Raw genomic sequence first — 26,768 nt, 5'->3', positions numbered from 1 at the left:
AAGCATACGATATCCCGATTGGTGTAACAATACACTTTGAAGTTTCTCAAATGTAAAGCCAGGAGAAGAACTGACAACTGACATCATCATCAACTGGCATACAAAAGTAATGACAGCCGAGGAGTGGAAGGCATATGGTCTGTGGTCCCTGGGTATTACGGGCAGGAAAGGGTGATCAAGACAAGCCCGGAACCGGCTTATTAGCGTGGACTATGGCCCGCAGGTGGCAGAGCCTTCGTGGCCCTTCATCTTCGACTTCGGCTTCGACTCGAGAGTTTTTGTAACGGAACATCGCTTCCATAACATCGCACCTCATCGTCTATTGTCCCTCACCTGACTCCTCGCCTTTCTTCTGGTCTATTCAAGTTTTTATGGTCTCTATCAGAATGATGGTTTATGCGCCAGGGGTGAATCGGACTCGAAAGCGATTTCTCATTTCCGCCCGGATAAAGGAACGGCTTGACGCCACTTCGAGACGAAATTACATCGCGTCCTTCAAGAGAATTAGGGCTACTAGGAATCATAATGGTCCACGTGAAGGAAACGGTAAGAACATTAGCTGACGATGATCAAGGCTTCCTTTCAGAATTCAGTTGATTAATGACATCATGCACTGTTACGAATTTGCGCCATTGACAGTTATGTAAGTTAGCAAGCAATAAATAAGTTGAACAAATTTAGTTCAAATGATTTTCTCATTATCTTGAAATAACGTAAACTTACGAACTTCACAGACGTGCTGTACATTTTTAGCCTGCGTACTTTTTAGCTTCACCTATATTATCATTGGTGTAACGTTTGATTAAGAAGAACCTTAAATGATATAGTTTTATTAATGTATAAGACCATTGTAACTAGGTTTGCACTTATTTTCCCCACTGCCTTATTAAGATGTTAATTTATGGGCACGCGTATCAGTTTAATTGTTTTTAATTACTCGGTTTTATTACTTTTACAACCAATCATCCCGCATATACCTCACATTAATTACAGTTCTGCTATTAATGACTTATAGTATTATTTGAATTTTGGTGGGAGAACTTCTCACAAACATAATTACTTGCATGAATATAATAATACTTAATTAATTAATATATTAACATAACAAATACTTTGCATGACGCTACAAACACATGCTCTTCGCCGTGAATATGTTTTTCCCGTACTTTATGCAAGTGTTCGAATATCGGATAAGTGAGAAAACAGTAAGAAAGGCAAGACATAAAGAATCTCACCTATATATTAAGTATAATTTCGGTACTAAATAATTACTATACTATAATTGCTAGCTACTATAATTATACTTATAGTGCCATTTAATGCTATAATTACTAGTATAATTCTAAGTAAGTAGAGACAGAGTAGGTTTGCATTATATTTCCTTATGATTGCTCAGAATGTTATTAAAGCATGCCAAATATTCAACATTAGGCTTATGCAATTTTCAAATATTGCTGTTACGATATAATAACTAACTAACTACCGGATTATTTACCGAGCTCGCTGGATGTTAATTTTTAATCCCTTTTCTATGGGGCTGAGTTTTGAGCTTTCGTTTAAAAAAGTATTTAGGTTTATTTGAATTTGGTTGTGTAAGTAATTGGTGATCGATTAAGCGAATTTATTCACACATTGTTATTGTGTTTGTAACTATAGACTTATTGTACACTTCGGAAAACGTACTTTTGTTAAGAGACGTGGCCTTAAATTTAAATAAATATGAATGTGTTTAGGGTTTTTTGATATCTAAAAACAAAAGGTTTGTTTAAAGTTTACGCTTTATAATATATAGGTGCCTATTTGTATCTTATACAAACCAGAATAATTAAAGGAGCGGAAACAGAAGGTCCTGGTGGCTAATCGACAGCAGCCAGCAGCTGGCAGGTTCGTTACTACACTGGGCTCCTTCCTATTTGTCATAAGTTAGGACTTCATCAGCGCCAGACAGACTGTTGAGGACCGTTTAGGTAATCCCACGGTTGATTTAGACCGGTGGCCATTTGATATACGAGGGGGAGGAGATCTTGTTAGCGTCTCTAAAATAAATATTGTCCGCCTTATTTCATTTGGTTGAGTTAACTAGGAAATAAAAAGGAAACTTAAAACCGTTGACTTTTACCGTTTATTAATTACGTGAATTTAATCAATTTCGGAATATTTCTTATCAGCAGAAACTTTGCGTATCTTAAAATATTGGTAGTGAATCAAGGACCGAGCACAAAACTATCTGAAGAAAGAGCCAAACTTTTATAATTTCTACATAAAATATTTTTGAAAAGTGAAGAAAATTAAAATTAAACAAATCAAAGGATGACTTATTTTTTCTAGGCGAAGTTTAGGGCTAATAAACCCTATAACACTTAAACTAGACATATTTAGGTATATTATCAAATATGTAATTATTAAGGTTTGGTTATCCAATATGTAACAATCCAAAATAGATTTCATAAATATAAACATAAACAACATAATCCTAATTTTGTCAAATTCTTACACTCGACAGTGGATCCATTCACCAAAATGGATGCTAAACTGTCATTTGGAATAATTTTAAAGTCGCCTAAAATACTTTATTATTGATTCCGAAAATCAGGTGTATATTATTCAGTTCGTGTCTACTTGCTGAACATTTTACTGATAACTCGCTGTTACGTATTTTGTATTATTTTTGTTACGTACAAACACGGGTTACAATATTAAAAACCATATGGCTTCCAGCGTTATAAACATGACATAAAAAACACAGTTTAAAAATCCTCACGAGATCTTATATCAAACTTGAGAATCCTGTTAAAACGTTTGTCCTTAACACTCCGTCTTGGGTACGTTTTCTTCTCTCGCCGTTTCCTTCAGGAGCTACGGTTATCGATGGCACGGTTTGGATTTGGTTTTGCCCAGATGTCTTGCACAGAGATTTGTCCGGTTATAGATTAAGACAAAATACAGTTGTTTCTGCCGTGACGATCGCCATTTGCTATTGGCCTCTGGTCAGTTGTAGTTGGTTGGTCTACGAATGCAGACTTTTATTTATGCATTCTGTAGTTCAATTTAATGATTAGTGCTGTGTTTAGTTTTTTATTAAGTGCGTGTTTTAGGATTAGTGAAGTTGACACACAACATGGTGGTTGTAATTCCTGACAGGCGTGCCACAATGCTCTGGTATGATTTTTTAAAGTTTTAACCTAGTTGTAATTATGTGTTAGGTTAGTTATTTGCCTGAAGAAGAGATCAAGACCTGAGGAAGAGATCAGATAGCGAAACGTAGTGTTACTGATTTTTTGTATCACTGAACGATGGCAAATGTCCGGAAAAATCCTGTTCCCTTCACAATCCTTCCATCATTAAAAGTAAACAACAAAAAAATACAGTTTTGTTATATAGGCGTTCCTATTGAATGTATACGGAGTTCTTTAGAACAAACGAAGCCTGAATACGTCAGACCACATTCAGAAGGAAGAACTCAACAAATATAATTATAAAGGCAGTGAGTGAGTCAACCAGCCTTGCGCCATAACTTCTCTCATTTCTAATGCGTAATTAAAATGCGCTCCCTCATATGAGCGGGCAGACTTAACTGCATATTCATAACCTGACCTCCGCTAACCAGGGACCTGACTCGGGCCGAAGATTTACTCCCGGGACGACGCGCTGCGACGACCGCAAAGCGAAGCGCGGCGGTCATGCGCTCCGGTATTAATTTATAGTGAACTCCGTGCGGTACGGTGGAACGGATACGATACCGGTAACTCAAATACGCCGTAAGCCCGGCCCGTTGACAGCTTTACACCCGGGACGCCGGGGTTAATAAAGATTTCCACGACTTTACGAGTCAGGGGCCGTTAAAATTTAGACCGAGTTGATGTCGGGTCATTGTGCAAATCCCATAATGTCGGCAGCTTCATCTTCCCTCTTAATTGCTTTCGGATCCTTTCGCAAGACGGTAATGGACACGATAAGGACCGGTCCGGGGCTCTCAGCACATCCCGGGACAACTCGGGTAATGGAGTCCGCGTTCGCGCTTTATCGAGTAGTAAGCCGTGGGTGTTCCAGCGAGATCCCAGGGGACTTCTTCGGATCCGTTGGGATTACGTTTTGGGGTCCTTCGGGAAAGAGATATGTAAACGGGATACACTTATAACGTAATACATTTTTTTATAAATTAATGACATATGACAGTCCGTTACATATATTTTGCTTTTTTATAAAATCGCCATATTAAGTATTTTATTATTATTATTAAGTTCAAAATTTCATAGCAACACCTGTAGCGGATAGGTCTTGATAAATTTCATGGACCCACACTATTTAATATATTACCAATTGACAATTTGAATCCATTCTAAACTTTTGTAACTAATCCGAGGTAGTACATTATATTTTAAACGTAAAACCTGTTATTTAACATTGTAGTTGATTACTTTGTTACTTAAAATTTGAGATATCTTGGCATCGCAATGGATAAGGACCAGCTCTCAGAAGATCTGGGAACAAACCAGGTAATGGAGTCTACTTTGAGTTCACGCGTTTTCCGCTGTTTTCTGCATCGATTGTGCTGCAGAAACTCTGAAACCACCGAAGATTTCCTTGTGAACTAACACCTGTGATTGTTTTAAAATTTTGACTTATTCCGTAATACCCCATTTGGGAAGGGGGTCAACAATTTTCATACATCAAAAAACTCCTCAGTTGGTCATATAAATATCTCCCAAAATAAATCACTCCATCTCTAATCCTAACCTTTATGACACCCGGTATAATTTTGGTCTGCAATTGGTTTAATCGTAGAATTAGTATTGAAATCTGTAACACGGTTTGAGTTAGAAAATGGAATTCAGGATGCAATACACGTAACATTACGTGAAATATACGTAACATTTTCAGAATGGCTAGATAAGGGGTATGCCAAGATGGCAGTTACAACCAATTGAATCATGGCTTCTCTAACACCTTCCAATCACAAACATGGAATGAGCACATTGATCATGTTTGCGCCAAAACCTGCTCAGGCATCTTTGTTCTGAGATCTTCAGCAAAATACTGCCCGAGTCAGGTACTGGTAACGGCGTATTATGACTTTATATACCTCCATCTGGCCTATGGAGTGATCCTTTGGGGAGCTTGCTCAGTTCCAAAGAGCATTCAGACTCCAAAAAAGTGATTCGAATCATCGTAAAAATCAAATTCAGAGAGTCGTGCAGGCAATTTTTAAGAAATTGAAGCTGTTGACTCTGCCATGTCTCTACATATTGTAAACAACTTTGTTTTTTTTTTTTTTAATGTGCCTTAACCAGAGGCCAAGACATACACATTTATGAGACACGTGGCAGAGCAAACTACCGAACTGGTAGACACAGAACGGTGGTTTATGAACGCCTGCCCTCACAAGCAGGTGTTCAATTCCTCAACAGACTGCCCAATTCAATCAAAGATGCTCCAAGGCCAAAGGCGTTTAAGACTAGCCTAAAACGCTTCTTTCTGTCTCAGGGATTTTATAGTGCAGGTCGGTTTTTGGCTTTCAACTGGGAGGCCGCCCAATTAGAAGACTGACCCCGCTGTTCCAAGTTGGGTTACATTCGCGATGAATGAAAGAGGTGTGATTAGATTGTATGTGTATTATAGTATGAATGTTCCCGGTTCACATGATGGAGAGCAATAATGTTTGTCCATCTGTGAAGAAATCCGTCTGTGCACAGCAATACACGCGAGCGTAGATGTGAGCCACGTCAAGAAAGTCTCGGCAATCCGCTCCAGGAGCGTCCCGCTACCAATTACAACAGTAACGAGCGCTACCTCCGAAACTGTCCCGAGGAAGCGAGGTTTTTGCCGCAGAGGACATTCCTGGCAGTCACGCGAGCGAGGGACAAGGAACAGAGGTTTGCAAATATTTGCATGGTGGAGACAGACGGACAGACGGACAGGGAGTGACGGATTGTCCCTGGGACATGTCTCACTCCGGTACTTGTTAGTGGCCTCGGCCTCGGCTTGTGAGCCCTGCGCAGCGCCGTCTGCGCAACTAGTCGGGGTCAAAACTCTACACCTGACATTCCGTCAGCTGATTTCGTATTTCAGTATCACTTATCCAATACAATGTCCGATAGTCATCCAAAGTAACATTAAAATGTCAGATTCCCTTATTTTTGTACCTTACGAAGTAACTTTAAAATCTTCTTAATTTTCCAAGAACCTGCTACAGTTTTTTGACACAACTTTTAATTAATTGGAAAATGAAAAAAATATATTTTCAAGTCGGGCCTAAATTTTCATAACATGGGCAACCTTTGTATATTTATGCATACACAAGCCGATAATTGAAACTATAATCTTTTCATGACGAATATTGCATGCTGCCACTTGGGTACAGTTAGGTTGTCTTTTGGTAAAAGATTACTGGGATAGAATGTTCGTGAAGTCTAAAGACGTTGTTTGGCAACGGAACTTGAAGAAAACAAAATCCTTGTCTGAAGATGTTTTTGGGGATCATGGGAAAGTCCCGAAAGTGATATTTTCATATCAGTATATCAAACTCTGGTGCCTAGAAACAAAGGTTGGTCTTTATATAGCGCATTGCGGAGATTGTTACACACCCGAAATGACAATTTGGGTTACTCCTAACGTAAGGACGGAATGTGTAAAGATTCTCCAAGACTCTGCAAAGCAAACGACACAACGGTAGCAATAGACCGCTCTGAGCGCTGTGTATTTGCAGAGCAAACGACACAACGGTAGCACTGAACCGCTCTGAGCGCTGTGTTGCAGAATAAACGACACAACGGTAACACTGGACCGCTCCGAGCGCTGTGTTGCAGGACAAACGACACAACGATAGCACTGGACCGGCCCGAGCGCTGTGTTGCAGAACAAACGACACAACGGTAACACTGGACCGCTCCGAGCACTGTGCTGTAGAGCAAACGACACATTGATAGCGTTGACCGCTCCGAGCGCTGTGTTGCAGGACAAACGACACAACGATAGCGCTGGACCGCCCCGAGCGCTGTGTTGCAGAACAAACGACACAACGGTAACACTGGACCGCTCCGAGCACTGTGCTGTAGATCAAACGACACAAAGATAGCGCTGGACCGCTCCGAGCACTGTGCTGTAGAGCAAACGACACATTGATAGCGTTGACCGCTCCGAGCGCTGTGTTGCAGGACAAACGACACATTGATAGCGTTGACCGCCCCGAGCGTTGTGTATTTGCAGAGCAAACGACAGAACGATAGCGCTGGACCGCTCCGAGCGCTGTGTTGCAGAGCAAACGACACAACGATAGCGCTGGACCGTTCCGAGCGCTGTGCTGTAGCTACAAGTAATCTGCCCCAGTCTCGCTAGCTTATTGCCTCCAGTGGCCACGGTAGCTAATCGCTTAGGTAATTATCTGTGGAAGATACAATCTCCCCTCTGATTGGCTTGCATATCATTTCCGCACCACATCAGGAGCCATTCGTCAAGAAACAATATCGGCTCCAAACCCTCACTTGTCCAATTATCTTCTGCTGCCGAGTTGAAGACTATTGGAAAATGGATTCTTCACTCGGAACTATCATTATTTGTATGATTGTAATTTAAATTATAATACGTGTATTAACATAACAATCTGTGAGTTTACTTCAATACTACCTATATTTACCCTGTCACCAAAGGAACTAAATGAAATTCCATGTTCATTATGAAATAAGCCGTCAAAGATTTAAGCAATTTTTTTCACGCTTTATAATCTTGTAACGATACATATTTTTTGTTAAATCTATTTCTTTTGAATTATTGGTACTTTGCTAGTTGACTAAACAGTTTCTGCAAACGCTAAACAATAATTGACTAAATGTATTTAAAAATCTAATCCAGTAATGGTTTGGAATCAAAATGTGCTAATAGTCTACACTCGTTATAAAGTATCCATTGTTTATGTATGTTGTTTTTATTTCTATGACTTTTGTTTTATTGTCATTTGATTATCAAAACACACTTTTTGCGAAACGTTGTCAAAACTATTATGCCGACTATACACATTTAATACGCAATAATAGACTTAATAGACAAAAATGTGGTATCATATATAGGTAACAGTAGAAAATATGGGTTAAACTGTTGCTATGCACTAGTATAACACATCTGCCTGTATACAGATGCTGCCATGAGGACTAAAGACACTTAATACACAATAATATAATACAATAATGTCGTGTCATAAATAGATATTACTTTGCTAATTTTAAATGTCTATTAAATATTTCGCCCTCCAAGAGAAGTAAGTAAGAAATATTAGTACCACCAGAGACTATGATACGTGTACATGCAGTCACCCCATCCCTAGATAAGATCGGCACAAGGTTAACTTGTATGAGGTAACCCCAACTGAAGATAACGCACCGGGAACTGAACTTGTCCGAAGTAACATCAACTGAAAATAACGCACCGGGAACTGAACTTGTCCGAAGTAACATCAACTGAAGATAACGCACCGGGAACCGAACTTGTCCGAAGTAACATCAACTGAAGATAACGCACCGGGAACTGAACTTGTCCGAAGTAACATCAACTGAAGATAACGCACCGGGAACCGAACTTGTCCGAAGTAACATCAACTGAAGATAACGCACCGGGAACCGAACTTGTCCGAAGTAACATCAACTGAAGATAACGCACCGGGAACCGAACTTGTCCGAAGTAACATCAACTGAAGATAACGCACCGGGAACCGAACTTGTCCGAAGTAACATCAACTGAAGATAACGCACCGGGAACCGAACTTGTCCGAAGTAACATCAACTGAAGATAACGCACCGGGAACCGAACTTGTCCGAAGTAACATCAACTGAAGATAACGCACCGGGAACCGAACTTGTCCGAAGTAACATCAACTGAAGATAACGCACCGGGAACCGAACTTGTCCGAAGTAACATCAACTGAAGATAACGCACCGGGAACCGAACGGTAATTGAGAGCACGTAATTCCGAATACGACAATAAAATACCTGTCATGAATTCGTGAAGTGATTGCGCCCATAAAACAATTAAAGCGGGCGGTGCGGTTGTGGCGGTTGTGCACCGGGGCGGCGGTTAGCCGAGGGTCGGCTCCGGTGATCTTGATAACTTATTTGTGGGGGCTGCACCTGCCGCAGACCGGGGACTTTACGACACCGCTCAGCCTTCCGCCGTATAAAATTCGGTTCGGAATAACATAAATTACTGTTAGTTAATGCGGGGCTATAAAAACAAAGCGAGTTGCTCGTTAGCGGTTTAGTGCGCTGGGAAAGGTGGCTAATGATAAGAGGGTTTACTGCAGACAGTAGTGCGAATGGCGACCAATCCCGGGATTGAATCGTCCTCACCTCCCATTGGCCGGCTCTGGTTGTCGACGCGACTCACCCTCACTCGGCCACAGACCGTCGGACACCGAGAATTACGTGTTTGTTGTTTGTTGGTTATTCATTTCCAACTCACTTTTCTTTGTGTGCTGAAAACTCGGTTGCCCCACCGTGCCTACTTTTTTTCCGGATCTTGTGGAAGATGACCTTAAGTTCATTTGAGTACTTCAGTGCGCCAAGTTTGAAACACTATTACTGATGCCAGAAGCGGAATTATATAGAGAAAAGACTAATCGTGTCTATGCCTACCAACTTAGAACGGATTATGGACGTCCTAATGTATTAAGAAAATTTAAAAAAACCTGGTAGTTTCAGGATTTAAGAAATCTGAGCCGTGGTGTTGATAAAATACCTGTGACGGTAGCCGCGTGATCTGACCCGTGCTTTTGATAAAATACCTGTGACGGTAGCCGCGACCGTGACAAAGTAACAGCGCCTGGCGACGTGCCAAACCAATCATGATAGGCGCACCTGTAATGAAAAATAAAAACGCGGAAATAACCCATTTCATAAGTTGCGATGTTTTATTTATGAATGCAATATGTTTCTACGTCATACAGCATTCAAGGAATGTGCTGAAAAAGAAGTCATACGTCTACTCGTTTCGATCAAGGGCAATACCATTAGCAGTGATTATACATAAATAGCGGTTCACTTTGAAACTAAATGAAAATTGCCCATTTAAGTAAACTAACACTAAAGTTAGTCGTATAAAAGATGTAAACATAATTCACCCTTGCCAATTCAAAGAGCAAAGTAAACAGTGGATTATGCGCAGAAAAAGGAACGATAACCGTAATAGGATAACGAAAGCAAGTTTGTTAGCATGGACTCAAAGAAGTACATTGAATAAGAGCAATTATATAAGTTCAAGAGAATTCTACTTGGTTAGACAAAAATACGACTTGCTAGGGTACAGCGCAAATTCGACTAGATTGAAATAGCTATGGCGGGAAGGGTTGGTTCCATGCGAATTTTCAGTTTTAAAAAAGTAAAAACAAACTGCAAGTTAAAAAAGTGTTATAAATTTGAAAAGTGTTGATTTTGTGCGTAATTGGTAGAAAACTTTGTAAGTAGAGTAGATTATGTTTTAATGTGTATCCACAGATTGCAGATTCAGCTGACAGTCCGGCTTCTTACCCCAACCCCTTGCACGTCTGGGGCCACTGCACTCGGGACCGATCGGCACGACATCGTGATTGCCGTCATTTCACACCAACACCTATTTGTACTTGATTACAAAAACCGACCGGTGGCAATTTGGAGCAGATGAAGCGTTGTGATTGGTCAGAGATGGCGAGTGGCGCCCCCATCCCACTCCTGTGTAATTGTCCAGTAGCCGATTGTTGAATAATAATGAAAACGATTAGGTCCTGCCATCCCGGGGACGGAGGGGGCCTGTCATTATGGGACCAAAACTATTGTAATTTAGATAGGCCGATCGGAGAAAGTATGCGGGATTGGTAGTGTCCCTTGGGTCTAATTGGGACACATTCTTGGGACGGCAATTATGGGTGGGACGGTAGCGGCCGGACGTTTACTCCCCACGCTACCACTTAGGCATTGCGTGGAGTTTTTTAATATCCCGATGGCAACATTTAAATGTAATGTGCCTGAATTATGTCGGTATCTCACACTTCTTACAGATCTTGGGAAGTATGATGAAATATATAAAAAGCTATAATGTGGTGCAATAGATTTTTGGGTTGGATAAAAAAAGCCTTTCAACGTGGCCTTGACAGAAAAGCACAAAAATATTCTTGATCACTCTTCGGGGAATTAGAGGCATCTAAACTAGAAAAGTTTCGGGAAAGTTTTAACCAGACCCAAATAAAAAAGGTATTTGCTAAAGGAAATATACTAAAAAATTCATTCTCAATTTTATCTCATACACAAACTGTTTTTGTATTCAAATTATTAATGCAGGCACAATTTTTACTCAGTAAACAGATTCTCATTATATGCCTCCGTAATAACCTAAACTAGAAAACAATCTCCGAGAAGATTGCGATTTCTGAAAGCAGTCCTCAAGTAAGAGCTGGCCGAAAGAGCAGACGAGCAGCATCCTCGCTGATTAACATATTTAGATGCAATCTGAGCGCTTCTAATTATTTATACAGGTCTGTAATGGATCCACAAATTACGGGAGTGTGGAGTTCACACGGTAGGCGAGAGGTTGGATACGCTATCGGGCCATTTGCATATCACCCCCGGTCAATTACCAAGTAGGACGGCTCCCGAAAACGAGCGAGGTGACCGTGCCGTGGGTGTCGCGCGGTTGTCGGGTCGGCCCTTGATTCACAACTCGGCTGAGGAGTGGAAGTCAAGATTTACCAAGAACTGAATCGCCATTTCTATATCTAAACAACAGTATGTACTGTGAAAATAGTTCTATTTCAAATTACCTTAGCATAGCTTAAGAGGAAAGAATACGAAATAGTCAATTGATAGTTATTTCATTTGACTTTTGTTATGTCTCAACATAGCTTAAGAGGAAATAGTACGAAATAGTCAATTGATAGTTATTTCATTTGACTTTTGTTATGCCTCAACATAGCTTAAGAGGAAATAATACGAAATAGTCAATTGAGAGTTATTTCATTTGACTCTTGTTATGCCTCAACATAGCTTAAGAGGAAAGAATACCAAATAGTTAGTCAATTGAGAGTTATTTCATTTGACTCTTGTTATGCCTCAACATAGCTTAAGAGGAAAGAATACCAAATAGTTAGTCAATTGAGAGTTATTTCATTTGACTTTTGTTAAGCCTTTACATAGTTTAAGAGGAAAGAATACGAAATAGTCAAATGATAGTTGTTTCATTTGACTTTTGTTGTGCTAGTCACCTTTGGATCTTTTTAATGGAATCCACTTAGTTTCAAGTTTTGAGATTAATCATGATATGTTTTCTATGCGCTCTCAGACGAAATTAATTTTGACTGTTTGGAGGATATATTTAATATGACTATTATTTATATAGGCTTACTTACGATTACTGCCTTCTTTAATGTTCACGGTGTTAAAAATTAATTCGTTAATTTGAAAGAATCTTGTTTTGTATTAATAAACGTGGTGTAATGCTGTATACAATCGACTTTGAGATCGGGTACTGATGTGAAGGGATTATCGAACACTCATATCGAATATGGAATCCATTAGGGATCGATGTTCATTTGTTACCTTGCGTTTGTAATATCGCCTCGAACGACGTAGAAACTTAATGCCCAAGCCACATTCAAATGGTTAAGGTGCAATTTAAGCATAAACACTGGATTCTACAGTTTCAATCACAGAATTGTCAGTGTCAAAATGTTAAGTGATAATCGACATCTCAAATATGACAAACAAATATTGTTGTAACGAAAGTCCTAGAGAAAGAACAAAAGATAAACGTGACCCATGATTACCTAATTCGACTGCAAGATCTGACAACGGTTGGATTTCTTCCCGGTGAGCGATGTCACCGAGATGTGAGTGTAGGTCATCAGTCCCGACTGAGAGGCGGGCGAGCATCAGTCCGGACTTTTTGCGCGACCTGAACCTCCACGACCAGTTCAGGCCCCAAAAAGCCCAGTTCGGCCCCATAAGGCTCAGGAATGTCTCCCAATTACCGTACAGTAGCGAGCCATGCCTCACGCTTATCCCGAGTCAATTATTGTCCTGTAATAATTGGACAATTGGTTTGTCTTGTAGCCCCGATAGGCATCACCGGCCGATCTTCTTTGTTCCCGGCCCCTCTCCCCCCAGAATTTAATTAAGTGGTAGCCGACTAGAAGCGCTCTATTGTGTATTCAAATAAGCTACTTAATTGGCTCTTTTATTTTTATTTTTTGACGCCCCACCCGAGCGAGATTCTATAAGTTTTGAAATTGGATTGAAGTCAGTGGAAAAGAACAGATATGCCAAAAGCCGAAGTGACCCGTAGGTTGAATTAAAAAAACATGTTTTACTGTTTTTGTGTGTGCATATTTCATTAATTGCTTTGAATTGGAATTTTCTTTCGAAGAAAAAAGAATGGGAGTGCTAATGGCCAAGTGGTCTAATATATTAGACTTTGGATCGGATTGCCCTGTACCTAAAACAATTTGCGACAGGGTATAGATTGTTATAATAGTTCGCTGATTTTTTTTTTTCCAAATAGTTATCAATTCGTTTGTTCTTACAAACTTTTATACAAAGGTGTGCTTACTATGTTTTATACCGTGGATAGACAAATAATAATTTGAATTAAAACTAATATTTCGTCGTATATTCGAAATATTTTGATACGATAAGGCACTGCATAGCATTGATGTAAAGTTATTTATATCTTTCACATATGTATTTTATGTTCATATATTCATGTTTTTAAAACCCTGAATTTCGGAAAATACTTATTTCTTCGAGCTAAATGTTTGTTGCAGTTATTTAGTCAACGAATGACTAGGAATAATGAGTATCATTAATAATGGCGCACACTTTAAAACGTACTTAGAATTGAAAACATTTCAAAACAAAAATCTGGACATCCTACAATACATTATCTAGATATATCTATTCTTGATTTATTTTTGAGAATTCACTATAAAGTTGATTATTGGTTAAAAGCACTTTAGTGGTATTTAATTGGCAGATAAAAAACAAAATAGGTCCAAGAGTGGAGCCTTGCGGTAGTCCGCACCAGATCGGCTAGGTTAGGTTCGCCGCTAACGAGAACCTACGCACAAGGTCATAAAGCCATATCGCAATTAGGCGTCGTGCTCCGTTCGCCACACGATCCGCCAAATAAATCACGACTAAGCTGGATTAATTCGGGTTAAAGGTAAAGCGGCCCGCCCGCCCTTCCAGTGCAGGTGTCTTCGTGACCTCTCGTCAAATACCACGTTTTCCAGGTTTAATTACACCGGCAATTAATTTTCTAGCTAGAGGAAGTCATTAATTTTCTTAAAGCATCGGCAATTTTACTTTCCCGTTAGGTGATTGAAAGTGATCATGTACTTCAGCAAGTGTCCATTAAAATTTCACTTACCTTCGGCTATTTTCCTTCGGGTGCATACTAAGTTGCAAGCCAGTCACTAATAGGTTTTAGTAACAAATTATAAATAATCTTAAGAAACGAGTAATTTTTTTCTATTTCAAGATGTATATTATCATAAATCTATTGTATCGACGAGTAACTATATAGATCAAAAGAGTGTGAAATGAGTTCAAATTCTAAATGTTTTTTGTATAATATTTAACTAGCGATTTGATTTCGGAGTGCCGATGGCCGAGCGGTCTAAGTCGATGGACTTTGGTCTGAGTTAGAGATAGCGCAGGTTCAAATCCTGTCTGTGACCGTTGCACTTTTTATCAGTGCCATCGACATCGCACTGTATCGACTCCCCCTTATTCTGTTTGATAAGATCCTCGCACAAGCCAGTGGCCCATGAGGACGGACAGAATAAGGCTTTAAAGGGGATCAGTCTCTCCTTTTTTTAAAAAAAAAAAGAAAAGAAGAAGCGATATGTAAAACGTGCGAATTGCAATCCAATTACTCTCTGAAAGTTGTTGTAATCACTAAACCCGTGAGTCAGTACGTGATCACGTGACATCGTCTAGCCATGACTCAGTCACCGCCCTTGTAGTCATTCACATTCACGCCGCGAGCAGCGCTCCCACGCACCTAGCGGTGAGTTATGGAACTGAGTAGCGAAACCATAATTAAACTCAACTCGTAAATCTGAGCCGTGCTGCTGAAACTACTTCTACCTTATTGGTTTTGATAACAGCGCGAACTCTCCATTCCGCTCTTACCTCTCTCTCACTTCCCTTCTCTTTAACTGTACGGAATGGATCTTAGCCCTTCTCTTTAACTTTACTGAATGTTTCTTGGTTCTTCTCTTTAACTGTACTGAATGGATTTTGGCCCTTCTCTTTAACTTTACTAAATGTATCTTGGTTCTTCTCTTTAACTTTACTGAATGGATCTTGGCTCTTCTCTTTAACTGTACTGAATGGATCTTGGCCCTTCTCTTTAACTGTACGGAATGGATCTTGGCCCTTCTCTTTAACTTTACTCATTGGATCTTGGACTCTTTTTGAGAGATCTGGCTGTATCAACTTTGACATCAGGTCAGTAACATTAAAATTAAAAGAGAAAGATTTTGCATGAGATGGTTAGTTATGAAGATGAGGAGAAAGGATGTTATATGTTTGTGTTAAGGGGGGATAGACACTTTTCACGCTCCCATGCTATTTAAATGGGAAAATATAGTACATAGTTAAAACACCTATCGCCGTAACCACTAGTCCTACAAAACTGAAAACTGCACTATTCTCATCATATGGAACTAGTAATATTTGAAAAATTACTGTCATGCAATTATTAAATTCTATCTTACAATTTCTTAAGTGTTACAAAGCATTGCTGAAGAAAAACCGTTCAGCAAATGCTTTATTCACACTTTGCTTTGATTAATCGTTTATTGAGTTCATGCTTTCTCCGTGTGACCAGTAAAACCCAAGCCGACATGACCAGTAGGACCGGTACCTTGATATGCGTCATGCGGTGGTAGTAAAGGTTGCTGCTGGCCGTGAACCGCTTGCCGCAGACCTGACACTGGTGCGGCTTCTCTCCGCTGTGGATACGCCGGTGGGTGTTTAGACTACTGGACGTCGAGAACCCCTTGTTGCAGACCATGCATACGTGAGGCTTCTCTCCTGTGGGAGTAGCAAAAGCGGTTAATCATTTTAAAATAGTCCTTATCCAAATCTTATTACTTAGGACATGTACTTCTAGAAGGAGCCGTACAAACTTCCGTATTGCCAGTTACTCACCCGTGTGGGTCCTCATATGTCGCTTGAGGAGGCTGGGTCTGTCGAATGCCTTCCCGCAAACCTCGCACGGCAGTAAGGTGCGCTCCCCTCGGGCCGGCCGCGTCTTGGGAGACACTTGGGCGTGTCTGGCGTCCAGGAGCAGGTCTCCGGCCGTGGAGGCTCCGGAGGACTCGCCTGACAGCGACTTCCTCTCGTCTGTGTCGTGGCCGCCGGGAGGAGAGGATGCGGTGGACGTGATGAGCGCTCGAGACAGCAGCGACATGGACAGGTCCAGCGGAGAGTCTGGAAGTAAGCGTGAAGAAGTCTAATAAGATTTATGTAACATGAGGAAGATGTAAACTATGCATAACCGTGCATTCTGGTTAAGACTGCAGGTTGGGATCAAATCCATACAATCCATCCATCCCTATGTCTAACCAAGAACGTAGCCAGGAAAAACTGTAAGGGGTCCAGACAACTGATATTTTCCCGTAGTGGACAGAGAGTAAGGCCCCACTTTGTTCCTTAAAAAGTTCTTGACCCGTTTCTCTGTTGAGAACAATCTTTCAGCAGTACATGTCAGTAATACTGAATTTTTAAATTATAATAATCACTTATTAAAAGGTAATTGAACAACTGAGGGGTCCGGACTCCTTGGACCCCCTCGCTGGCTACGTCCAAGCGTCGAATGTTTATTAATTGATCATAAACATTTACAGCAAACATAGTGTAGGTATAACGCAAAAATCCACTCCTCATATTTTGCCACAGTGTGCTTGTTACAGTTCTGGAACCAAATTCTGTGTATGGATGAAAAGTATTTGACAAAGGATGACAATCGAATTTTCAGTTTAGCTCCAGTTCACCTTCCTGTTATTGCAGCGCCTGGTATCGACGCTGTCTCAGACTTCACTGGAGAATATGGAGACAGCATCACCATAGCTACGTTACGTGTAGAAAACTCGGTTGCTCCACCGTGCTTAGAGATCGTGTCTGTCACATTGTAGTGCACTCAATTGTGTACCTGATGAGACAATGATACTACCACTTCACATATTTATATACAGGGTGACAATTAAGTCTGGAACCTCTTTTTTAATTTTTGAACCACAATAGAAAGAAATACCAAAGTTCACACGTGCTTACTGGTGATAGTAACGCACACATCTGCCCAATTACCGACCAGATAATCCCTTTGGGGGACGGTCCACAAGGAGTCAGACAAAATTCTTAAATAGCAGCCTAGGTCAAGTTTGGTATCAAATTAAAGGTCTTACTTAGCAGACTTACTGCCGCAAACCGGACTTCAAAAGGTAGATTCATTCAGTAGTTATAGCTATTTGAATTTTAAAACAATTGAACAATGTAAATTATTAAGTATTACAACACCAATTTTTAAGTACCTGTGATCAAAGTAAGTGTTCAAAATGTTCCCCTCCCCTCGTCTGGCAATGTCCTAGGCGGTTGTAAAAGCCATCCACTGCATTTTGAAGGTAGTCACGAGGAATATCTTGAGCTTCTTGGACTATGAGATTTCTTAGGTGCGCCAAATCTCGAGGCTTAGTAAGATAAACTTTATCTTTAAGATATCCCCAAAGAAAAAAATCCAGCGGAGATAAATCAGGGGAACGAGCAGGCCACTCTACTGCACCACGTCTTCCAATCCATCTGTGAAGGAATATTGTATCCAAGTGTTCTCTAACAAGGAGAGCAAAGTGTGTTGGCGCGCCATCTTGTTGGAAATAAATTCTTTGAAATTGTCGACCAAGAGCAGCTTGTAGTGCAGGAATTATCTCATTTTGGAGCATTGATAGATACGAGTCACCATTTAAATTACCATTGATAAATGATGGGCCCATAATTTGATTTCCTATAATACCTGCCCAAACGTTAAGTTTCTGTGGATGCTGTGTATGACTCAATCTGCCACTTTCACATTCTAACAGTAGTTGTGTTATTGGTAATAATTATTGATTCCTGGCTTCGATTACTACATTGTCAGATGATGGGAGGGGAACATTTTGAACACTTACTTTGATCACAGGTACTTAAAAATTGGTGTTTACTTGTAATACTTAATAATTTACATTGTTCAATTGTTTTAAAATTCAAATAGCTATAACTACTGAATGAATCTACCTTTTGAAATCCGGTTTGCGGCATTGTACTCTGCTAAGTAATTAACCTTTAATTTGATACCAAACTTGACCTAGGCTGCTATTTAAGAATTTTTTTCTGACTCCTTGTGGACCGTCCCCCAAAGGGATTATCTGGTTGGTAATTGGGCAGATGTGTGCGTTACTATCACCAGTAAGCACGTGTGAACTTTGGTATTTCTTTCTATTGTGGTCCAAAATTAAAAAAGAGGTTCCAGACTTAATTGTCACCCTGTATATATCTCTAATGTCGAAACGATGTAAATATTTCGTTTTGAGCTTTTTCGTCGTCGACTTTCTTTGTATTTCTTCAGACGAACATGACTCCAGATTCCAGGAGTCAAATCTGAGACAGCGTCAGATACCAGACGCTGCAATAAATGGAAGGTGAACTGGAGCTAACCTCAAAACTGAATTGAATCAACCCTTCCCACCGTAGCTACGTTAAAGGAAGACAAGCTGTTATGTTGTCGAAGAATAAGTCCTGCTGCTGACGTACAGTTATTAATACAGCTTTGCATTCTCCAGACTGTACGTCGGCATCGCCAAGCGTCCGCTCATGTAAACATGAGTGTAAACCCCCTCTGTACAGCGTATCTACATAATAATCCGATTTACCGTTCAGTTGATCGACTGTTTTGAATGTACTCGTCTCCAGGCGGACGCGGTCGCTCCGAAAAACGCGTCCCAATAAACAATCCCCGTTTTATTATTTCCCCGCGGCCCATTGTGCTGTCCCCAGTAACGTATTAGGCCCGCTCGGAGCGCAGCCAAAACGGTAGCCGAGAAATGTCAAGTATGTGTCCGTTTCGTGAGATTTCCTTTCGGCCATTCCGACAAAGGCTGCTACCGTTGGTCTGTCATTGCGACCATATGGACACGTCTTCTGGTGGTATAAGTGTCTGCGCCGGTATTCTGTTTCGACCAAAGCCAGTAGTAAGAAGTCACTGCGTAATAAGACCATATCCTTTGTAGTTTTAAGTATATTATTATAAGTTTATACTCTTAATAGGTGTTACTACACGTAGTCAATTCTACACATGTGAAGGGAACAAGATTTTTCCGGACATTTCCGGATATTAGTGTTACTAATTTTTTATCACTGAACGATGGCAAATGTCCGTAAAAATCCTGTTTCCTTCACAATCCTTCCATCGTCAAAAATAAACTTCAAACTATATATTTATGTGTTTGTAAAACAATATAGCTAGAAAGACCGTCTGTAAGGAATTAATATTACAATACAGTTTAATTGTTCATTTAAGAGGAAATTAATTTTGTATCATTTGATATCAGTGGGAAATTATACTAGTTTTGTTTGGTTTGGCGTTTGTGTCATTGTCATGCTTATTTGCATTTATAATTTTAACAACAAATAAAGATTGTTGAATTGCATTGATTTATTTGGAAACACGTGATTAGAAGAATATTGTGACTGCAGAGTTGCAAGCTACACACTTGTTTGTGGCTACTTAAAGCTAATAAAACATTGAATCCTCTCATTGTGTATCTTCTGATGGAACTACAAGCTAAAGTAGGATGTATTAATAGGATGTATTAATCCTAGGATGATTGAATCATCCTATACATAGGATGATTCAATACCTTATACAGATCTTAATAAAATAATATGTACATTTATGTCATCCTAGACAACAATATTTCTTCTTTATCCTAAATTTTGATTTTGAAACTGGGTTATTATTACAAAACATTGCTTGTGAGCAGAAGAGAACTCTTGTTCTTTGCATGATCACTTCTTTGGAGCACTTTAAATAATCGGGTTGATTATTTTCAAAAAACCCACTTTTAATTCAAAAATGGGTTGTTAGTATAGACTTGGTGTATATTTGTAAGATGGTGTGGATGAATGACTGGGAGTCGAGCCGAGAACGGCGAGGCGCTGGGAGCGGAACCGGTCTCTATCACACTAAGAGCTGTCGGACATTCTAAACAAAGCATTTATGTGTAGCACCGAGGGTTTAGCGCAATTATAGCGATCCCGGGCGGTGGCTTTGATTCATGCGAATAATGTCGAAACGCTGTACCGCACGATCGGTATCATTCACGGGATGCATATTCAAATGCTGGTCGATAACATTCCGGCCGGAGAGTACAAAGAGTGGCCGCCCATTGTCCCGGGCGACGATTGCCAGTAGCTGCCGTGCTTCTGGTAGTGGCACTGGTGGGACTGGGCGGCCACCTTCCATCCCGGGCCGGACTGCCGGACTGCCCGCCGCATGATTTAATGGCCGCGGTGGACGTGGAACCGGTGGCAGACCCAGACAAGCCACTTAACAACCCTCGAGCCCTTCCAGAAGTTGCTCCACATATTGTAATGACTGTTTGGCCGACACCGTTCACATCGCATTCGCACCAGTGCTTCAAATGTTTCCTTTACATTCTACGCGACGTATTATGTTCACGAATTTAATTTAGAGAAAACTGTGACAGCTTGTATAAAAAATAGCAAAACCTTCAGAAGATTGTATTTAAATTCAACGTTCATGTCACCGAATTTATTAAACTACCGCGAAATCGTTATAGGTTAGGTATAACACAACGTTTCGAGGATTGGAATCTATCCTCTTCGTCAAGTGGGGGAGGTATTAATGCATACAAAAATAACGAAAAGAAAGAAGGGAAGGAAAAGGGTTCAAACACACCCAAAAGCTGCTTGGAGTACAGGATGCAAGTCCCGAGCACAAACCAAAAGTACGAGGATAACAATCACACGTCAAAACCAAAATATTTTTTATTGCAGTGACAATATGTATATTGTATGGCAAATGTCAATACGGGTTTTCTAAAATTTCAGGCATTCATATAAACAATACACATTCATACATACAATTTTACAATCAGGCCTCTTTCATTCGTCACCAATGCAACCCACTTAGTCCAGCACAGTCAGTCTTTTAATTGGGCGGTCTTTCAAAAACTCACCCACATTATAGAATGCCTGAGACACCAAGAAGCGTTTGAGGCGAGCTTTTAACGCCTTAGGCGTTGGAGCATCTTTAATTGAATTGGGCAGTCTGTTGAGGAAATGCACACCCGCTTGCGAGGGTAGGCGTTCATAAACCACCGTTCTGTGTCTCCCAGTCCGGTACTTTGCTCTGCCACAACATCCTGGGTGATTATTATCCTCGTACTTGTGATTTGTGCTCGGGACTTGCATCCTGTGCAGTGACAACGCTTGGACTAGACTCCAAGCAGCTGTTTGGTTTGTTTGAACCCTTTTATTTACTTCTTTCTGTTCGTTACATCTGTATGTATTATTACCTCCACCACATGACGAAGAGGACAGATTTCAATCCTCGAAACGTTGTGTTATACTTTTTATAACCTATAAAGATGGCAAATGTCCGAAATCCTGTTATCATTTCATTCTTTCCATCATCAATAACAAACTTTACACAAAGAAGAATCACAAAATGTTGTCTCGTCTCCATGTGTTTTGATGAGGAATTCAACATAGAACTGGGATTGAACAAAGACAATGGGATTGATAAAAGCTAGTAAATTTTCTAATGGTGAAGTTTATGTGTAAGGATTTTTAATATACATTATATATTGCATCTGCTAACATCAAATATTTGTCATACATTGCTCATGCTGTTGTATTTCAATAACAAACCCTACTGGGTCTAGCAAGATCTCTGACCACAATATTGGTTTTAACACATGCTAAGCTAACATACTTTTATGATTTTAACATCACTACCTATGTTTCTAGAGGAATCATAATAGATTAGGTTCTGTTAAGTGGAATATACAATTATAATTTATGTAGAGACAGTTTGGATTTCAGATCTTTTCATATTATTTATGATTTTATTTTGTTTCATTTATTTTATTTTTGATTTAGAAATTATTATTTTGAAATAATTATACAATTGTTATTGATTATAAAACGTCTTTGTAAGAAATCATTGTTGTTTTCATAAAGAAATTTTTTAAATATATAAAAAGTTTGGTAGGAAATAAGATATGATTGTTTACGTAAGACTAAACTGTTTCCAAAAATCAGGAGCAAACGTTTGCTCTGTTTAAAGAGGCACTTTTGAGGTCAGCGCCATCAAAGTGAAAGAGAAATCCTCGTGCGTGTTCACGTCCTAGGAACCTACCAGAGGATGAAATTAATTTCAAATCGGACAGAAGATGTCCACGTACGCTCGTGCCGCGATCCAGTTAGCCTATTGTCCAATCTTCGATTGATTTGCGAGCACCGTTACAAGAATTCACTGAGAAAAACCGCACTTGGCCAGAACGAGGGACGCGCCGTGCGAGAATGTGGCAGGCAATAGACTCGTCATCGCAGAAGACATCGACATCGCCACACCGGTCGCGGTTCCAGGAGACCTTAACGTTAGGTCGTACGGGAAGTTTGGCATTTGCCCAGAGCTTCTGCTCATCTAGTAATATTTGGGAAGTGGATGCATAAATAAATGTAGGATTTGTAGGAAATGTAGGCAGGCAATTGACTCGTCATCGCAGAAGACATCGACAATACCACACCGGTCGCGGTTCCAGGAGACCTTAACGCTAGGTCGTACGGGAAGTTTGGCATTTGCCCAGAGCTTCTGCTCATCTAGTAATATTTGGGAAGTGGATGCATAAATAAATTTAGGATTTGTAGAAAATATAGGCAGGTAATTGACTCGTCATCGCAGAAGACGTCGCCATCACACCGGTTGCAGTTCCAAGAGACTTTAACGTTAGGTCGGACAGGAAGTTAGGCATTTGGCCAGAGCGTCTGCTCATCCAGTAAAATTTGGGAATTAACTTACTTCGGCTCTAAACATAATATAAGGCAAAAGTCCCTTCTATATGTCTGTGGAAGTATAAGTAACTTTAACGTAGTGCCTTTTAAAAATATGTTGAGATATTCAGGGTTCTTTGAAAGCAAAACAAAACTGCAGCTACCCGGTCAGTTTATTAGTCTCATATTTGTATTAAATCTTAACGTATTTGGTTCTTTCTTAAATAAGGATAATATTATCTAGTTCAATAAAATTGTATATGGAAACAATTTTAAATTAATTTGTTGAAACTAAAACATAAAGAAAGGCCTTTACTAAGATAATAATAAGAAAATTACATTTCTTTTGATGTATTAACCAGCAATACTCTAAAGATATTGGCAATTCAAGATACGGACCCGGTTCGGTTTTCAGGATAAAATCATTCGTTATTAAAACAAAACTCTAGTCTACTATGAGCATTATCTAAAAAAGTGTTGCTAAAGTGCAAATTTGTTCCTCTATAAATAATTCTTTCTATTGGAAAGTCAAAGGAGTCTGTTGCGATTACAAGGCCACTACCGATACGTAAAATAGAAGCGTGAAGCCGACAAGACACGGGGAGACATGTCGCTGTCTCTACTCCAGTAGCCGACAAGAGCGGATATTCTCATGGGCCAGTAAAGCCCGCTGTTGATGACCTGATGTAGACCGGTGAACACCTACAGAGGCGAACACATTGTACCAATCGAGACAGACCTCCGCAATAAGCAAAGTACATCCGAGTCCAAGTAAGCAAGGTCATGGACAACAGGTAGTGCGTATTGGAAAAAATTACTTCTGATACAAACACATTTAAATAAAATAATATTTAACTAGTGTTGATAAAATATGATAAGAACAACTTTTTACTGGTTGTAAAAGACCTGAAATTGCTCCATAGACAGTAGCGTTTTTCTCTCACGTCTCGTAACTTGTAAAACACCTACCCGTAAGTCCTTACGGAGCAAGGTGCACGACCGGTCACAAGCGGCAGGTATCGGTACGATGCGGGTTTTCTCGCTAGGCTCGTAACGTCATAAAACACCTACCCGTAAGTCCTTACGGAGCAAGGTGCACGACCGGACACAAGCTGCAGGTATCGGTAAGATGCGAGTTTTCTCGCACGCCTCGTAACCTCATAAAACACCTACCCGTAAGTCCTTACGGAGCAAGGTGCACGACCAAACACAAGCGGCAGGTATCGGTACGATGCGAGTTTTCTCGCACGCCTCGTAACCTCATAAAACACCTACCCGTAAGTCCTTACGGAGCAAGGTGCACGACCGGACACAAACGGCAGGTATCGGTACGATGCGAGTTTTCTCGCACGCCTCGTAACCTCATAAAACACCTACCCGTAAGTTCTTACGGAGCAAGGTGCACGACCGGACACAAGCGGCAGGTACCGGTACGACGCTAGATATATAGAGGCGGAAATTTATACCAATAATGAATATTTAATAAAAGTGCAAAAACCGCGATTTACGACCTCGGTTATCAATTTGTCGCCCGGAATGTCTCCCGAAGACGGACGACGCGGTTGTAAATCGCCCCAGTTACCGAGTGGCCATAAAGCATCTCTGGCAAGATATAATGGAGTGAGAAGTCGCCGCGTAGGCAGCGAGCGCGTGGGGTGTAGTGCTTCTGTAGCTCTCGCGTGTCAGGTCACTGTCGCTGTCTTCGGGCCAGACCGCGTCAGGCGGGTGAAATTGCACATAACTTTAACTCCAGTATTGTTATGTTTAGCCTTTTTGTACTCTTCTAGGAACGTGTGAAAGGTTAATGGGACTATACTACAGGTCATTTCAGATATTTTGCTACAGACCTTGGGATACTGTTACATGGAATGAGTCGAAAACTAAAGCATTGGCCTATACCCTTTCTTTAACAGTCTGACTGACTGCCTGTGTTTTTATTGTAAGTTTTTTTTATTAAAGCAAATGTAGGTAAACTAAAGATTATATCATAGGTTCGTCGATCACATCCATCAATAAAACCAAGTATTGTCGTATTTACGAATTACGAATGAAAAAGATGGCCATTTTTAAACTGTTTAAAATAAATATTCTGTTGTCGTGTAAAAATAAGTATTAAATTTTACACAAAATGTCAAAGAAATTAATTTTTTTTTTAATCTAAAACAAACAAGTGACTTGTTGTTGCAAGATTCGTGTTCCGTCTCGGTATTCTTCACAGCAAAATAACAAAAAAATAAGTTTAATGGAAAACATAACAACTAACAAATTATCTGGTATACGTCAGTGTTTTTCACTAATTCTGTGTTGTTATCCTATTGAAGTGTTGTCATTTTACAAACACCCCTTTCGTTCACAAGTAAAATGTAATTTTACAAATAGACATGCACAAAATGGAAAATACAGGACTCGAAAACATAATTAACCTCCAGGAAAGAGTAAGGCAGTAATTTTACATTTTATAATTTGTAATTTTAATGAGCGTATTTGGAGCAATGGATTTTAATCTATTGGGAATTTGTTGGAAAATGTTTGCTTAATTTGTGCCTCTAGGCACCTGTTTTAGCTTGCACGTCCACGCGATCATCATTTTAGCCAAAGTAGAGAAGTGATTTTCAGAATTGTGACCAAAATGATGTCCTGTCTAGAGAGGTAATGTTTTACAAATTTTCGCCGCCCAGTTAACCGTTCCGCTACTTCTTTTACAAACCGATCATTACTGGTCCATTTTCTCCTTCCGTTTACCAGCGAGTGAGTCCTCATCTTCAGTAATTCCACTGTCGAATCTCCTCCTGTCCTGCCTCCTTGCTGACCCCCATTAGGCCGGTCCCCGCGCAGGACCAGGACTTTGTCCCTCTAATTGCTAATGTCCTGTGCTTCATAACGGAGCCGCAATCTATCCGAAAATCCTGTAATCATAAACTCTGCATTTGGGCAATTGCGCAGGCAATTATGAAAACCCATCATCTCCCAAACAAACAGCAGCTGGTTCGAGACGCGTGCGCGGGCGCGGGCCTTCTTTGTCTGGATTCCCTCTTTGTTGGGTTAATACTGTTCAATTCAGTGTTCACTTACTCTCGCGACATCATAGTGACCCTCCATGGTGAGTTTGTTGACGGTGTCCTCAAAACTTAAAAGACTCATCGTCGTAAAACAGTTTCCTAAACCTGATTGGTTCATTCAGTGCCAAGTAATTTATCCAACAGCCCAAATTCAAATCTTTTATTGCCAAGACATTATACAAAATGTATAGCAATACTCGAATTCTTTTCTAAAATTTTCAACAAGCACTCCACATAAAGAGCACTGCCAAACATACAGTATTTTCAGTCGCGCCACATTCATTCATGCCAATTTCCAACGCCAATCGTGCGGTCACTCATTTGAATGCCATACAATGCCTGAGACGTTAGAAAGCGCTTTAAACAAGTTTTAGTGCTTTAAGCGTTGGGGTATTTGTAATTGAATTTGGCAACTTGTTTATGAAACGAACTCGTGCCTGCGAGGGCAAGCGTTCATAAACCCCGGTCCTGTGACTTCCAGTTCGGTAGATATCTCTGACTCTTGTCTCATACGAATGTATGTCTCGGCCACGTGTCATAGCACATTTAGACATACAAAACAAGATTGTCTCCAAAATGCAGAGACACGGCAGAGGTAACAGTTGCAGTGTTTTAAAAGCTTCCTTGCATGTTTCTCTG

General features: G+C 40.2%; 1 protein-coding gene across 2 annotated transcripts in view; it reads right to left on the bottom strand.

The window, feature by feature from the left end:
• Positions 1-26,768, bottom strand: part of LOC124356595 (zinc finger protein 79-like) — a 161,629-nt gene that overhangs the window by 59,984 nt on the left and 74,877 nt on the right. For both annotated transcript variants that reach the window (XM_046807688.1, XM_046807689.1), the window contains exons 4-5: positions 16,171-16,452; positions 15,884-16,053 (exon numbers count right to left, since the gene is read on the bottom strand). In XM_046807688.1, the coding sequence (XP_046663644.1) occupies positions 15,884-16,053; positions 16,171-16,452 (452 nt within the window). The remainder of the gene's footprint in view (positions 1-15,883; positions 16,054-16,170; positions 16,453-26,768) is intronic.

The sequence above is a fragment of the Homalodisca vitripennis genome, chromosome 3 (genome assembly GCF_021130785.1).
Source record: "Homalodisca vitripennis isolate AUS2020 chromosome 3, UT_GWSS_2.1, whole genome shotgun sequence".
In the NCBI taxonomy this organism is placed as follows: domain Eukaryota; kingdom Metazoa; phylum Arthropoda; class Insecta; order Hemiptera; family Cicadellidae; genus Homalodisca; species Homalodisca vitripennis.
Note: the sequence above shows the minus strand (reverse complement) of the source record. Positions and strands in the feature narration are given on the sequence as shown.